The sequence below is a fragment of the Populus euphratica genome, unplaced genomic scaffold, assembly GCF_000495115.2.
Source record: "Populus euphratica unplaced genomic scaffold, PopEup_1.0 scaffold267.1, whole genome shotgun sequence".
Taxonomy (NCBI): Eukaryota; Viridiplantae; Streptophyta; class Magnoliopsida; order Malpighiales; family Salicaceae; genus Populus; species Populus euphratica.
Genome location: NW_011500049.1, coordinates 383,140 through 400,204, shown reverse-complemented (window position 1 = coordinate 400,204; position 17,065 = coordinate 383,140). Strand labels below are relative to the sequence as shown.

Below are 17,065 nucleotides of genomic sequence, written 5' to 3'. Positions count from 1 at the left end.
GGGGTGGTGTGGGGGCGAGAGAGAGAGAGAGTAGTTTGCAGTTCACATGTTGATGAAGTGGGTTTATTCATTATGCTACGGGGGTACGTCACTTGGTTTATAATTTCTGGGATTTAAATTATGACTTAGTAGGTGTTTGTTATTCTTTTGCTCGAAAAGGTATTAATGTTTTTTTAGATGTTTTTGAATAGTTTTGATGGGTTGAAGTAAAAAAAAAATAAAAAAAATATCATTTTATAATTATAAGACATGTAACTTATATGAAAACACTTGGTAGCTTGATTTGAAATTAAATATGATAGAAGTTGATTTGGTCATCATTTGATTTTTTAATTTTTTTTAAATCGAGGTTGTTCTATTTTTTTTTCCAAAACAATCCATGACTTGGGATTTATTTGAATTGTTTTTCTCCTCTAGTGTGATTCAAAAAGAATTAAGATATTTAAAAAAGAAAAAGTGAAAAGAATAATTAAGACCCAGTAATTAAACATGGCCAGACAATTAGATCCACCCGAATGATCTGACATTATTTAATTAAAAATCAGGGTAATTTGCGATCTACTCGCTTCTAATTTTATTTTTAAATGATATTGATCACTTTTTTTTAGATTTTTTTTAAATTAATCAAAGTTAGCACACGAACTCATAACACGAGCTTTATCGACAAACGGTCACCGGAATTATGCAGGAGATTTGGTGGTTTATATACATACAAGTTGCGCGTTTATTCATTATGCTAACGTGGGTTTGTGTTTTCTAGGAGTTAAATTATGACTTGGTCCTTGGTGTTTATAAGAATTAACTAATTAATCATCTTGTTGGGTTTTGTAAAGATTTTGAAAACCATGAGATGGAAAGCTGGAGCCAGTGAATTACTATCATTACATTAAACTTTAAAGGGATTAAGTTATGATTAACTGTTTTCCAATCTCCAAGGATGTTTTTATTGATTCCCCCCATAGGCAAGCGGCCTAGGCCTCTAGCCATGGATTTTATGTAGTTTCTTGATAGGATACCTTTAATATCTTCAATTAAAGAAATTTGTGAGATGGTAGTGGATTTCGTTTATCCTTGGAGCTTTGCATGCGGTGGCGTGCCGCCCCTCGTCTCAAATTGACTTCTTCGCTATCTGTAGATAATGGCAAAACCACCCTTCACATCATACTCCGTATGAGTCCCGTCCCGAACCTTTTTATATAATTAATTCTACTCTAAATTAACCAAATATTGAACAATATAATCCTCACTAGTAATAAATAGTAGTTAAGAGATTTTGTTCAGTTTGATTGTGTTTACTGAGTGTTTTTATTCGCTAAATTATGTTATATCATGCCATAAGGAACAGTTCTAGTGTCCATTTAAAACAAGTTTCACCTTATTTTACCAGCTTCTACAGAAGGATAATTGAAAGAAATTTATTGTGATTTTATGTTAGGATTATACTTTATAAGAAACTTGATGGATATTTTCATGGATTGGATGGGATAACAAAAAATCACATATAAATAGGTTTGATTTTTTTATTGAAACTGTCACTAGCGTAGTATAGATAGAGGGAGATATAGTCCATGTCACGTGCGAGGTAGAATTAATAAATTGAGAAGCTTCGAAACTCAATTGTGATAGAGGAATCAGGCAATCGTGGTTTCCTGCTTGTTTTTGTGGTCTTATTGTTTTTCTGAAAAGTCTGGAAGCTTTATTTTTCTGTTTTTGAATTATATTAATGTATGCTAATGTTATAAATAAATTTTAAAAATAAAAAAAATATTATTTTAATATATTTTAAAATAAAAATCATTTTGAAAATTAATCTCTAGAAGTTTGAGAACCAGTTGTACTTGTAAATAACTTAGCAACCGCTTGTTTACATAATAATAATAATAATACAGCATTTTAAACTGTATTTAAATTAAAAAATATTATACATATTATTTTTCTCGAGTAAATCATAATTTGAACTGTACATAGTCTTAATGCTTCAAAATGGGTTGTGAGCTGGTATCGTTTCCGAAAATGCCACAGCTCGGTGTGGATGTGGCCGGTCCATTTTCACAACCTCACGCAACAATTTCTGCTTTGATAGCAACTGGACTGGGATTTTCGAGGATGAAGGGAGCAATGTGTCCAATGTTGTTCAATTCTATCACTCCTGATTTGTAGGCTTTGGGAAGGTGGTTTGAACTTTTAATAGGTTTCGGCGTGTCTAATGTTGATTAGTCTAGGTTCAATTAGTGCTTAGAATTTGAGAAAATGTGGGTGCTATGATTCGTACAAGTGACTTGTTCTTCCTAGGAAGCTGGTGACTGATCTCTAGGGCTTTGCTTGATATTATATTATCAAGTATCAACAAGAATAAACATGATGTTTAACCATAATTGATTAGTTAAAAGATTGTGCTTAATTAGAGTTTTAGAACAGAAAAAAATAAATATAGAAATGAATTTTATTATTTTTTAAAAATATGAACTTTATTATGATAGTTTTCTCTGTTTTTTGGGTTTGAATCATTAATCAAACAATAGCTATAGACATTGCTTATATGGTTTTTCTCTCATAAAAACCCATAACCTGGCAGAAAAGAAGAAAGAGGAGCAGGAGAAATCAAGATCCAGTTCCAAAATTGTAGGAGAACATTAAACATGCTGAGCACAAGAGAATTAGACAAAGATATTGCAACTTTAGCAAGACATGAAATTTGTCTACGCGAGGCACGGCTACCAGCCGAGCACGCCAAGCTTAACCACCCCAGGCCCACAAATATTCTCTGTCCCATCGGAGTTGATTAGCGATAGAACTCAATGGCTGTGGTCGCAAGTAGTCAAACTCACACCGAAAGTTAAGATGGTCAAATTTGCTTCCAGTCCCTCACATTAATGGGTTCTTAAAAAATGGGGATGCATGTCATTATGCTTGGGCCCATCCATCCCTGGCCCCAAGATCATGTTAAATTGTTAAAAACAAAAATAAATAAATAAATTGCTGATTATTAGGTCAAAATTCAAAAGAGGAGGAGGTATTTTTGGTCATCGATCTTTTACTTTTTCTTTTTTTTGTTGAAGTACTTTACCTTTAATTTTACTCATTTCAGTTACTGATTTTTTTTATTTTTCTTTCTAATATGGTACCTAGCATCAAGTTAATATGTTGGATGATGACGTGCCTGTAATTTATTCGCTGACACGTGACGACCTAATTGAGGAGGCATGCCCTCATAATCAATGATTTTGAACAATATAAATATTGTATGATCACATAATCAGAAAGCATATATAATTGCCTGCCCTTAGATTTCTAATCGGTTCTTGTGGAAAGTCCCGTGAACCGATTCCGATTTGATGATTTTCACCAATTTCATCGGATTTGTCCAATTTCTTGGATCATTAGGTTTTTAAATGAATCTGTTCGACTAGAACCGATTCAAGAATTTTGCGGGAGGCACATTTTAATGCAATGCAGTCGATCATATAATTTATTTTTACTGACAACATCATATATTTTAAACCAAAACAGTCCTGATTCTTCTGGATCGTTGTTTGATCTCCCACTTAATTTTGTAATAAATTAGGAGAAGCTACCACATCTAAGCTCTGTTAACAAGCTCTCCTGCAAAGTCCCAGCATCGAATCCACTAGTCCTCTTTGATTTGATGCACTATCACAACAGGGTGCGTGCGTGGTCATGGAAGGTTTTCATGTCAATGATGGCACTCATAGCGATAATCTGTCTCGTCAAAAATCTCCTCCTGCGTGCAGAAAAGATTAGCAGGGTTATAAATCTTTGAATGAACTGAAATTAAGTCGGCAGGCAAGAAGAAAACAACAAAATCACGTACTTGCAGTAGCTCTTCAATGACATCTTCGAGTGTTATTATGCCAACAGCCTCCCCCTGGGTAAGCACCGCTAGGGGGCTGTCATCGATGTGCAGGACTTCAGAGTGGACTCCATTTGACCATCTCTTGCTCTTGTAGGCTTCCCTCTCGAACTTTTCTTCACTAGACAAACTACTCTTCGATTTCTTGATCCCTTTGTTCTTCAAACATATCTTCGGTGGGTGCCTTTCACCATCAATGTCGACCCTCACGTCTCTCACTGTATTATACATGATGCATTTGTTAGGGGATAGAAACAAAAGAATAGCAAGCTAACAAGTCAGTGTCTACCATGAGTTGCATTTTCACTAGCTAATTGTTTAGCGTCACTGCCCTCTCTTATGACCACAGCCATATGGCTATGACCTTTCTGAAACTCATTTAGTATGTCATATAGAGGCATTGACTCTGAAACCCTGGCACATAAAACAAATTAACAACATTAGTTTCTTCATATCGTGTACCTTTGATGAATTGAATAATTCTTTTGAACCACCTGTAACAGAGCTTTCGGTATAGGAATAGTGGACTACCTGGGGATTTTGCGAATAGTGACATTCTTCACAGGAACCTCAGCTTCTGGTTGGACAGTTAATAAGTTTTTTACCTACCATTTGTTTAGAAAGAGTGAATTATGAGTTGCACAACGAAAATAAAGAACTACTGACAGCTTCAAGTTCTAATGCCTAGACAACCTTAGTTTTTTTGGCAAAATTGTGCCCTAACATAACCAATAATGCATCCAAGAAAATGCATGTTAAGGGCTCGGCTGATTAAGACATGCAAAATGAAGTAGGTTCAAGTAAATAATGCATGTATGATGTTGAGATGTGTGTGCATATATATATATATATATATAGCACATAGATATTGTAGATGCAAAAATCACATAATTAGCTTTACGTAGTAGACGCTAAGGTAGTGTTTGGTTGCTGTCTCGAGATAGAAAAAATAAAAACCGGAACAGATCATTGTCCCTGTATCATCTGTTTTGAAAAGACAGGAATTCACAAATAAACAGTAGCCTAACTACTAGCTAGTATAAAGATGATGCACTAGTACTCTCAAGATCTTATGCCAAATTAACTTATGAAGAAATTACCAAAACAAGTCCAATAATGTTTCCTCGTTGCTCATGATAGACTGGCACTCTGCTATGCCCCTGCTCCAAAATTAACCTCATCAGAGCCCTGCACGTTAACGCTTCAATAAAATCACATGTCGTTGGCAAGAAACCAATTCTTCATAATGCTTTAGTTTGACAAAAATTCATCATACCTATCAAATTTAGCATTTATATCAACAGAAAAGGTTTCTGATATGGGAGTCATTGCGTCCCTTGCTGTTTTCCCGGTGAGTTGAAGGGCCCCTGCAATGATCGTTGTTTCGTCGCGAGTTAGCTCTCCTCCTTTCCCAGCCTGCATATCATCAGCAAGAAGAATGGATAGGAATACTTTCTCCATCATTTCTTCTGAAGATATCGAGAAAAAGGAATACTTTGATGTTGATGATCATGATTATACTTACCTCATTGCCGTGAAAGTCAACAAGCGTCTCCAGCTCAGATCGGCGGAAAAGAGACATGTCTCCTTTCCCGAGCAAAAAGTCCAGTAGCTGGAGAAATATCCACAGAAGTGAATGAGGACCCTCATTCAATCAAACCTTATATGAAGTGAACTCTCTCATTTCTAGTTTAGAAGGTTGAGTACCAAGGTAAGAAAGAATATAATTTTCTTGAAAAGTCTGCAATTTTCACCTTGCTTATTGGATATGCAATAGGAAAACAAATCATGACGAGAACTTGGACAACTGGAGCCAACGCCGCACCGATTGCCAAACCATAGCGAGAACAAATAGCTTGGGGTATAATCTGTGTATAAAAATAAGGGAAAGGTTACGTAAGAAGGGTTACAAATGATTTCTGTGCATGGAAGCTATATAGTGTAGCCTTGGCTGCCATTTCCTTCAAGAACACCAATTGAAATATATGGTTGTATCTAAAGCAATAAAGCTATCAACTCTATGAGATCTCCAAGGGTGGTCTCAGCTACATTTTGAAGCAAGGTCCCGTGTGGCTCAAAATTCTCAATAATATAGCCACAAATAGACTGCAGTATATCCATCTATACAGACTCAAGATTCTGGTGTGATTGTTGGAGATCAGACACACGCACACGAAACCTAGTTAGGGCCAAGATACGAAACTGACCTCACCAAAGAACAGTATCAAGGTCACTGAGATAAGAATGGCACCCCAAGCTGATACCAAACTATCCAAAAATACAGGGAGTGCCTGCAAGACCAACCGGTTAAGAGATCATATAACTTTAACCATGCAGGATGTTTAAAGAAATTAGTGTTTGACAGCACTGTTGTTGATCATTACCTCCATTGCAGCAGCATTGCAGATTAGTAAGGTACAAAGCAACAGATGCTGTCTCTTAACAACCGGCAATATTTTTGCTGTTACAGAAAAATCAGCAGCAAACAATCGTATGCTTTTAAGCTCAGTTTCTCTATGAAAATTTACAATCAAGCAATAACTTCCATGATGGATATCGATTAACCAAACCAAAAGGTATCACACAATTTCTTCACTGTTACAGAAATATATCCAAATGTAAGGATGGATCTAGTCTTATTTGGAGCTAGCCAAAAGGAATCATTGTAGTATAAAACTCAAAAGCTTTCCCTAAAAGCTAATCAATCTAGCTAATAATAACCTTGATAAGGAAATTAAGATTTATTTATCTTAAAAATAGATAATTAAAAAAATGTTATGCTGCACTCGAACTCGAACCGAGATGCTCTTCAGATACGAACGACTGCAGTTCTGAAAGACAGGCAGGGGTTGAAAAACTAAATCTACAATGTAATTATTCCTACCCTTTGTCCTTAAAGAGATGCAACAGTACACAATGCATAGAACAAGCTAAGATTAAAATAAATAAATTAATTGTAAGTAAATTAATCACTATACAATCATATGAAACAAAAAAAAAAATATAATTACTTGCATGTTTACGATCATTAGGCGTTCCAGACTTGGCAAGAACTTCAAGATCAACAAGGCTCATAGACATGAGTCCTAACGTAAGTCCAGACATCATCCCAGCAAACAATACTAGAAAAGCCACAACTGCGACCCGACTCCAGAACCCAGCTCCACAGCATCTATACTCAAACCCCATTCGATGTCAAATTTCTCTACTTTCTTATATTATTTGCACACTCCTCTTTGGTTAATATTAGTATATAAGTATCCATATGTGTACCAATTGATGACGAGGTGATTAGTGAAAAAAGGTTGAGCTACTTCTCGGAGAAGACTGGAATAAAATCAGATTCTGAAGCTTAGTGGAACTCCAAGTTGAAATATTGGGAACATTGGAACATTGGCTCTCTGAAACCAAATAATAGCTTTTCTATGAACAAATTATCAATAAATTAGTGTGAAAAGAATGTGAAGGGAAAGGGAGTCAGAGCTAGCTGGCTGTTGAATGTTGGGGCCTTGATATGGACCGTCATCATCCAATACCCCCCCCAACCCCACAAAAAAAAAACAAATCAGGAAAAATAAATAAAATAAAAAACAGAAAAGGAAAAAAAATAAAAAACCAAAAGAAAAGGAGCCAAATAAGAGGTTTGGATAGAGGGCCAAGCCTATGATTGTTTTTCTGGGCCATACAATCAAGCTTGCCTTTCCAAAAAATTGAAAGAGGTCCAATAATCAATGTCTTTGTCCTGCCTAGTTAAGTTTCCCACTTTTGATTCTGTGGGTGTGGCCGCATGAACAAACGGATTTTTAGGTCCTCTTTGTATTGTTTGAAAAAAATTTATTTTTAATTTTTAATTTATAAATTGTTTTGACATGTTCTAATCATAAATAAATTTAAAAAATAAAAAAATATTTTTTTAATATATTTTCAAATAAAAAACACTTTAAAAGGCTACATATACTATATTCTTTAACAAATACTTAATAAAAAAGACCTTTTTTAGTTTTTTAATCACCTTATTTGAAACTAGTTTGAAACAAAAAGTTCTAGTAATTAAGAAAAGTGTGGTTAATTAGACCAGACTGTATGATAAATTTTCATAGAGTAGAAATAGCAACTTCGATGACTCTGGTTTTTTCTAGTTATGTAAATAATCCCCTTAGTAGAAAATCGTAGGATCAATATTTTTTTAAAAGAGAATTCATCTTAAAAAAAATGAGAAACACTATTTTATAAATCATTTTCGCCATGATCGTTTAAACGCCGAGTTCAACAGGGACGAAATAATTTCCTTCTACAAAGGGATTTTTGCAGGTATTCCTATATTGTACTCAAGATTATAGTTAAATAGGCCTTTTTGTTTGTTCAGAATTGAGTTTGGTGTTTCCATATATTAGGCATCAAAATATATATATTTAGTTTATATTTTTGTACATAAAAAAATAAATGATCAATTAATGTTTGCCTCTTATCTTGGGTGCGCTTGCCTTCGTTTACTATCTGTTGGATGCGAAAGCAAAGATTAACCTATATAAAAGAAAAGAGAAGAAAGATTTGTATTAAAAAATAATATAAATTATATTTTAAAATATTATTTATTAATTTATTAAAAAAATTTAAATTTAAATTATTGAATTGAGATAATTTTTTAAAAATAATTTTTTCTAGTATCAAAACTTTAATTTTTTAAAAATAATAGTCACAAATTTTGAATTTTATTATTTCTATCTAGTTGATAAAAATTAAAAACAAGTTAGTGTAGATATATACAAATTTTAAGTTTAAAATAAATTTTAATTAAAAAAATATATTAAAAAATAATATAAATTATATTTTAAAATCTTATTTATTAATTTTAAATTTTAAATTCATATAATTTTTTTACAGGTTTTATGATATTTTCTACGTTGAATAATATATTTTAAGCAGGCTGCTGCTGGCTTCTAAAAACTGAACAACATATATTTTAAGATATTGAGAGAAGACGGAAGGATGCACACAAGAAAAAAAAAGGTTTGGCCTCATCACCACACATTCTTGCTAACATAATAGTAGCAAAGTGGTGTGTGCGTGGAAGGGATTCAGATTCCTGCTGTCGACTGCCCAGTGCTCCACTATCTTACGAGTTACGAGAACAAGACAAGTAGGAAACACAGCTAAATCTGTTGTCATGAATTAAAGAGAGCTGTTGAAATGCTTACAAGCCGCATGAGAATAATAGCTCTAACGGAGAGTTTGGAATCTTTGGTTATCTACTATTCTAAATCAATTCTAATGCAAACTTTGAACACAATGAAGGAAATGGTTGTATTTTTACTAATCTGATCTATTCCTATATGATGAAAAATTTATGTATCTTTAACATAACTCCAAAATTGTTGTGAGTTTTTGAGTTGAGGTTGTTAGTTGATGCTGTGCCCACTAGGGTGTTAATATTACCAGCTGCTGATCTTCCTTGAAGTGAAAGAACTGAAAGTTTAACCAACTATCATTCACCAATAATCCCCACAAGAGCACCGCCCATCCTCAAAGCAATGAAATCTATAGGCATCCCTTACAGTAATTTTTCGACGAGCAATAGCCGACATAAATTTGATTGCATTGTGGCAATCCCCACATATCCTCAGGTTTTTCACCACAAGTAAAGGCTCCCCGTGTTTTGTAAAAAGAAGTCCGAATGCAACTGCTAGCTTCTCGCTATGATGCGCTAACATAATCTCTTTCTCTTGTTCCCCTGTTTCATCGTCTTTAACAAAAGCCCATCTCACATCTGGCACATACCCAGCTCTCTTCATCTTGACAAACATCTCATCCAAGTACATGTGAATTTCCTTTATCCTTGGATGCGAATTATCTTCAGCCACAAACACATGCACCCTTTTGTTTAATTCAATCCAACTACAGCCTGGTTTCTTCCTTATGCCTCTATCTCGCATAAGCTTTCTAATTCTTGCTGCCTCTTCCCATTTTCTGGCAGCGGAATACATACTTGCAAGCATGACATAGGGTACAGCACTTGTAGGTTCCAGCTGCAAAAACTGGTTTGCTGCCTTCTCAGCTAGCTCCATATTTCCATATTTCCTACAAGCACCAAGTAGTGCAGCCCAAGCTGCTGATCCAGGGCTAAAGGGCATGGTGTCAATCAACCTCTCAGCTTCACTCAACTTGCCAGCTCGACCCAAAAGATCAATCATGCATGAATAATGTTCTGCTTCAGGTTCGATCCCAAATATATCTTTCATCATATTAAAATACTTCTTGCCCTCCTCAACTCTTCCGGTGTGTGCACAAGCAGAAAGGATAGAAACCAAGGTTATACTTGTAGGGGCAATACTAGCTGCAAGCATCTGTTCGAAAAGGTTTAGTGATTCAGTTCCAATTCCATGTTGAGCATAGCCTGCAATAATGGAATTTAATGTCACAGTGTTATGTTGGGGCATCCTATGAAATAATTTTCTTGCGTCTTGAAGGTTTCCACACTTTGAATACATTGTCACAAGTGCATTATTTACTGAAATTTGATTTGAAGGGATCTCAGATTTCATTGCCAATCCATGGAACTGTTTTCCCTGAGAAGGAGATGATAAATTAGAGCACGCGCTAATTGCACACACAAAGCTACAATCATCTGGCCAATAACCTGCACGCTGCATCTGTCTAAAACATTCAAGAGCCTCCACAGATAGCTCCTTATTCTGTGCATATCCAGAAATCATTGTATTCCAAACAACCAAGTCTGATCCACAAATCTCTTCAAACACTTTCCTTGATTCTGACATGCCAGCTCCACACTTTGCATACATGTCAATCAAACTGCTTCCTACGTGACGATTTTTATTAAACCCAGTTTTGATCGTCTTAGCATGGAACTGAAGCCCCCCAGACAAATCCTCCACACATGAAAAAGTCGTTAAGACACTCGCTAGAGTAAACATATCAATTTCAAAACCCCTATGAACCATATCTCGATACAATGCTAAAGCTTTAAGCCCCCTTTTATGCTGCCCATATGCCACAATCATAGAGTTCCAAGAAACCTCATCTCTAACTTCCTCTCCCATCCCATTAAACACCATTTCTGCCTCCTCCAAAATCCCATTTTTACTATAATAAGTAAGCAGAGAATTTTTCACCGAGACATAGGAATCGAAACCGGACGAAAAGGCCAGAGAATGCAACTGTCTAATCAAACCAACATGATTGCAGCAAGCAGTGATCACTCCAGAAAAAGTGAATCCATCCATGACAAGACCCATCTCTCTCATTTCCCCAAACAAACTTAACGCAGATAAAGTATCCCCACGATCCGCGTAAGCATTAATGAGTGTGTTAAAAGAAACAAGGTCTGGTTGGGGTATTTGATCAAACAAGTGGTGTGCAACATGAATGAGTGATTCTTTTGCATAAGCGGCGATGAGAGCATTAAAAGAGAAGACATTTGGTTCATGGGTTTGGTTAAAAGCATGGTGAGCAGTGGTTAGGAGGTTGCATTTGGAGTAAAGGAGGATGAAGTGGTTGGAGAGATAGGTTGATGAAGGTATTAGAGATTTGAGGTAGATAGTATGGAGGGATTTTCCTGTTAAGAGGTCTTTGTTGGCTATGCATGATTTCAAAATTTGGCGAAAGCTTTGCAGGGTCCATGAGAATTGGGTCATCTGAAGTCTGAAACCTCTCAAAAGCTTTGGACAATTGCCACTTCCTCAATGGTTTAACGCCCTTCCATAACTCGTGCACTAACTCGGGCTGCGGGTTGTTGTTATCTGCGATTCCAGTCATTTTCTCAAAATATTATTATTGCACAAGAACATTTGGTCAATGCTTAGTCAGCACGAGGACAACACAGAACTTCACAGCTGAATTGCTCTTAAAAATGTCTAGGAGATTTACCAAAAGGATATGTTGAAAGTTTTGTAACTTTCTTTCATACCAGTTTTTTCGAACAAAAGCTAACGTTAAGTTGCACTGTTACACTTGAGTGGAGTTATGAGTTGTAACTCCTTTCTTGTATCGGGCTACATGGACCTTGGATCAGGCCTACCCATCATGAACGGATCAATCTTAATCCAAATCCAACATTTTCCACTTGGACAGGCTGGTCCCATGAGCCCACATGTATTTTGATAGTTGTTATAATGTAAGCATCAGGTAATGTTTGGACGTGGCAGCAGTAGAGGAAATATATTTTTTATTTTCAAAAGACATAAATTTATTTTAAAATCATTCAAGAGATATGTTTATTTTTATTTTAATGATCAAATATTTTCTACTATTTTTGTTATTTTTGTTCTAAAACAATAATCAAATGCTTGTATTGTATAAGCTATTGCTATGATTAGCTGAGATAATACATGACTGGATTATTTTATTTATTTTTATTGTATCCCATATATTTTTAATTATATTGGATTAAACAACCTATTCCCTTAAGGTTATATTGAATAATTTAATATAAATATTATTTTTTACCCCCTCAAGTTCCAAACTGTCAAATCTATTAGTTCCCTGACATGTCTTATAAGCTATTTATCTTCGTTGTTATCAGAAGCATACAAAAATATAAATATTAATCCATTAATTCAAGACATGTTACTAAGGAATTTAAAAGTTACTAAGGCTATTTTCATATTTTAGTCTCAAAAGAAATTCACTCAATAAAAATATATGGATTGATCTTCATTTTCTTTATTGGTAGACTGAAGTACACAGTGGAGATTACATGTTACAATGATGACTTTACTATTTAGAACAGCTAGTGTCCGTTTGAAAACGCCAAGCAGTTTAATTTTACTAGTTATAATAATTAATTAGTTATAAATTTAAATTTTATTATTTTATTTATTTAATAAAAATTAAATATAAAATAATATAGATTTATATAAGTTGAATAATATAAATTTTATTTTGAAATCTTATTTAATAATTTAAATTATTAAGTTGAGATGATTATTTAATGGTTAAGTGCGTTGGGTAATATATGTACAATGGGCTCATTTTTTTAATGGATTCAAGGGCTCTATGAAAGAGCGATATGCATGTCTGCCCATTTCACTTCGATTAAGTATTCAAAATGACAACAAGGTGTTGAAATCTATGTTAGCATACAGAGTCACCGGGCTAAGACTTTGGCTGTCAGAGGTAACCCAACGGACACATGTTCTCGGCACTCCAACTGGCCCTGGGTCCATTGATTGACTCAATGGGCCTTCAATCTCGACACGACTCACTGTTAACCTTGTTGGGTCTCATTAATCCTGAACCCCCACCACTTCAGATAATTATATTTATATATTTTTTCATGAAATGATCTGTAACTCACCCAACCTAGCAATAGTTTTTCTGATTTTTCAAAAAAATATCGAGATCGGATTCCTTTAATAATGAAAATAAAAGTAATATTCCGTTTTAAGATAAAAAAGAAAAAATAATTGGGATAAAAAAGACTTGTCTCTTATTCTTTAATATTTTTATATAATTGAATAATTATTTCGATGTATTTTAAATAAAAAATATTTTATACCACAATACTAAACCGTACATATTTAAAGACGAGTCTGGAAACAAGAGTCGGTATCCAAGGTGTAAAAATACATACACGATTAGCGTGACATGAAGGGCAACGCATATATTGAACAATTATCACTGGAGTGTAGGCCATGCACGAGGAACCGAAATCACTTTCAAGCTAGGCTGGACTGAGTGGCCATCGAAGGTGCAATATGGGAAGCTGCATGGCTTGGCTGGGACTGTTTGATTTGGAGCAAGTCCTGTAAATAATTGGAAAGTGGTTTTTATAACTGAGACCACTTGTTGTTTGATATTTTTGTATGCTCTCCATGCTTGATTGATGACCCCCTTGGATATATCCAAGACAGGACGTCGCAGCAAGTTGGACATAAACATGCGGGGCTTTTACTGGCTCTACAGCATGGGTCCTCGGTTTATAAATCTCTAGTGTGACTTTGAGAGCAACCACCTCTACGTTGAATTATGTGTATTCATTGAATGAATTGAAGGTCAAATTAATAGATGCTAAACCCAACTTGTTAATTAAAATAGGATAAGAATTCCTTGATTGTTTTTCATCACTGTGATCTTCAAATGTTGCATTATGTTTTTGGAAGGTAAAAAGCTTTCCATCCCTTCCCTCCTATCACAAGATTTTCCCGAACAAGAGTAAATACTGGACTAATTATCTTAGATAATATTACATTATATATAGTTTACATACATTATTATTGTTAGGAAATTAAACTTTATTATTCTTTTTAATAATAGATAATCAATATATATTATTTTTCTATTGTAATCAACCTGTAATATAGCTTTTCATTCCGGACTTGTAGGAATAATTTGCTATACAAATACACGAACTCATATCAATAATATTCATTTAAGCAAATTATATATTTTCTTCATCTTTTCATGGTATCAAAGCAGAGTTGAGATCCTAATTCATTGCTATTCATCCCTACACTCAAGTCACTCGTATAGCATCTTTTTTTTCCAATCATCATATCCACAGATGAAACATCAATAACAATTGACACAAGTAAGGAGATTATCATTCCTATCACTTCTACAGACATCTCAAAGGCAAATATCTCAAACCCCTATTTCATTTATCATGCAGATCATTCAGGCTTGGTTTTGGTTTCCAAACCTTTGAATGAAGACAATTATTCCACTTGGAAAAGAGCTATGACTTTGGCCTTAAATTCTAAAAATAAGTTAGGCTTTGTCAATGATTCAATCAAAGCCCCTTTAGAAGAAACTAATCCCAAAAGTTTTGCAACCTGGCCTCGCTGCAATGATATGGTCCATTCCTCGATCGTTAATGCTCTCAGTCTAAAAATTTCAAATAACGTGATTTATTATTCTACTACTTATGAGGTTTGGAAAGATCTTCATGAGCGATTCTTTTAAGGCAATGCACCTCGTATCTTCGAGATTCAATGAGACATCACTTATCTCAAACAAGAACAACTCTCTGTTTCTACCTACTACACCAAATTGAAAGGTCTATGGGATGAATTGGCTTCATACAATAATGCAACACACGGGGGATAACAAGGTCAGCAAAAATTGATGTAATTTTTTATAGGGCTAAATGACTCTTACAATGTTATTTGAGGGCAAATTCTCCTAATGAATCCCCTTCCTTCAATTCGGCAGGCATATGCCTCTGTTTCTTAATAAGAAAAACAACGCCTCTGGAGTTTAACATACGTTGCAATTGACTTCAGCAGCAGTGCAGCTATGGCAGTTCGAAGCAAACCTAACCCAATCAGGCATGAGAGATCCAACTGTCCATATGGGTCACAAGACTCACGATCGTAGGAGAGGCAGCCTGAAAATTTCAGGCATGACAGATGACAACATGGTCCAGACACAGGCAGAGGACACTCCAATTGCTTACACTCTAGAGAAATAGGACACTGGGTCCAAACCTGTTATGAGTTAAATGGTTATCTAGTGGGCCATCCAAAGGCTAAATTTAACTTAGACTCAAGAGGATTCCATAATAGAACTAAGCCGACAATGAATAATGCTACCGAGGGGTCTTCTAAAATTGGTGGCAGTCAGATTGTTGGGATTTTAGAGGATAAGTTGAAATAACTTTTATCATTTGTTAGTAAAAATGACGATTCTATCTCTCAGACCTATGTTGTGACCAAGCCAGGTTTGTCTAACATCTCTTCCCACAATTGGATCATTGATAGCGGGGTGACAGATCATATTTCTTCGTCATCTAAATTATTATTTCACGAAAATAAAAGTTATTCATTACCTCATGTAATGTTACCTAGGAGAGACAAAACAAATATTGTTGCGAAAGGATCGTTGCCTCTGAATTTTGTTAATTATTTGCATAATGTGCTATATGTTCCTACTTTCAAAGTTGATTTTACATCAATTAGTCGTCTGATGAGAGGTCTAAATTGTTCAATAACCTTTTTTCCTTATTAGTATATTTTGCAGAATCTAGCTACGAGGAGGATGATTGGTTTGGGTAAACAACGTGATGGTCTATATTATTTGGCGGCACTTGCAATGAAAAATTCAGTAAACACCTCCCCCTCACCAATAAAACAGCCGACCTGCAACCTTACCATCTCATCCACCGATCTCTGGCATCATCGCTTAGGCCATGCATCATCTTCTTGTTTAAGTTTTATTGCCTGGAATTTTTTAAATTTTTTGGTTCAGTCAAATAATACTTGTCTTGTATGCCCTTTGGCTAAGCAGAGTCGTTTACCTTTCAGCCCTAGTACAATTTCTTCATTAAAACCTTTTGAACTAATTCAATATGATATTTGGGGTCGTGATCGACACCCTTCTCTTACTGGTGATGATTATTTTCTTACCATTGTGGATGATTTTACTCGTTTCACATGGATTTTTTAATGCGATACAAAGATGAAGCATAATCAATTTTAAAACAATTCTTCAGTTTTGTTCAGACTCAATTTGAGTTTCACATAAAAAAAATTTCAAAGTGATAATGGTGGGGAATTTACCTCACTGTGTTTTTTTTCAAGATCATAGGGTCGCTTTTCAACATTCTTGTGTTTACACGCCTCAATAAAATGAGGTTGTGGAACATAAACATCGTCATATTTTACAGATGGCTGGCGCTTTAAAATTTCAAACGCAACTCCCTAATCTTTTATGGGGGGAGTGTGCTCTTACCACTGTCCACATCATCAATCGATTGTCCTCCCCGGTTCTTTCTTTAAAAACTCCTTTTCAACTTCTCTACTTAAAACAACCTTTTTTATATATATATGTTTTTGTTGTTTAGATTATGCTACTAATGTCCGTGTTTCACACAAATTTGATCATCATTCCATTTCTTCTATTTTTATTGGCTATCCTATTAGATAAAAAGCCTACAAATTATTTGATTTGTCGACCAACAAAATTTTCACTAGCCGTGATGTGAAATTTTATGAAACTTCTTTTCCTTATACATCTATCAAACCCATTTCTCCTTCACCGACGGTGCCTAGCCCAGTTCTTCTTTTGGCCTATGATATCCCTTTGCCAAATTCTGTTTCTCCAACACCAAATGCTTCTCTATCAAACACTATTACCCCTCCTGTTTTACCACATTGCTTACATGTGTCTCCTTCCTCTGCTTTACTAGAAACACCACACACATCCCTTTTCCCCTTTCCCTCCTTCATCGCCACTACC

At 35.0% G+C, this 17,065-nt stretch overlaps 2 protein-coding genes across 4 annotated transcripts; both read right to left on the bottom strand.

Moving 5' to 3' along the window:
• Positions 1-3,339: 3,339 nt before the first annotated feature.
• On the bottom strand, positions 3,340-7,315 carry LOC105107621 (DUF21 domain-containing protein At2g14520-like). Of its 3 annotated transcripts, none has more exons than XM_011001619.1 (11): positions 6,883-7,315; positions 6,256-6,332; positions 6,079-6,162; positions 5,626-5,739; positions 5,397-5,483; positions 5,148-5,287; positions 4,972-5,059; positions 4,403-4,476; positions 4,179-4,285; positions 3,833-4,089; positions 3,340-3,742 (listed from the first exon to the last, which is right to left on the bottom strand). In XM_011001619.1, the coding sequence occupies exons 1-11, from the start codon at positions 7,058-7,060 to the stop codon at positions 3,695-3,697; spliced, it is 1,254 nt and encodes a 417-aa protein (XP_010999921.1). In that variant the 5' UTR covers positions 7,061-7,315; the 3' UTR covers positions 3,340-3,694. The 3 variants fall into 3 exon arrangements, with proteins under 3 accessions (XP_010999921.1, XP_010999920.1, XP_010999922.1); XM_011001618.1 differs by having other exon boundaries at positions 3,350-3,742; positions 4,161-4,285; positions 6,883-7,307; XM_011001620.1 differs by having other exon boundaries at positions 3,358-3,742; positions 4,161-4,285; positions 6,887-6,970.
• Positions 7,316-8,896: 1,581 nt separating this feature from the next.
• Positions 8,897-11,824, bottom strand: LOC105107620 (Pentatricopeptide repeat (PPR) superfamily protein). Its single transcript, XM_011001617.1, has one exon. It carries the CDS (start codon positions 11,521-11,523, stop codon positions 9,361-9,363), a length of 2,163 nt encoding a protein of 720 aa, XP_010999919.1. The 5' UTR covers positions 11,524-11,824; the 3' UTR covers positions 8,897-9,360.
• Positions 11,825-17,065: the final 5,241 nt, after the last annotated feature.

Coding starts and splice junctions, on each gene's coding strand:
- LOC105107620 (XM_011001617.1), bottom strand. CDS start 11,523: ATGACCCAATTCTCATGGACCCTGCAAAGCTTTCGCCAAATTTTGAAA.
- LOC105107621 (XM_011001618.1), bottom strand. CDS start 7,060: ATGGGGTTTGAGTATAGATGCTGTGGAGCTGGGTTCTGGAGTCGGGTC. Junction 6,333..6,882: donor TAATGATCGTAAACATGCAA/GTAATTATATTT, acceptor TTTCTGTAACAG/CAAAAATATTGCCGGTTGTT. Junction 5,484..5,625: donor TTGCATATCCAATAAGCAAG/GTGAAAATTGCA, acceptor ATATTTCTCCAG/CTACTGGACTTTTTGCTCGG.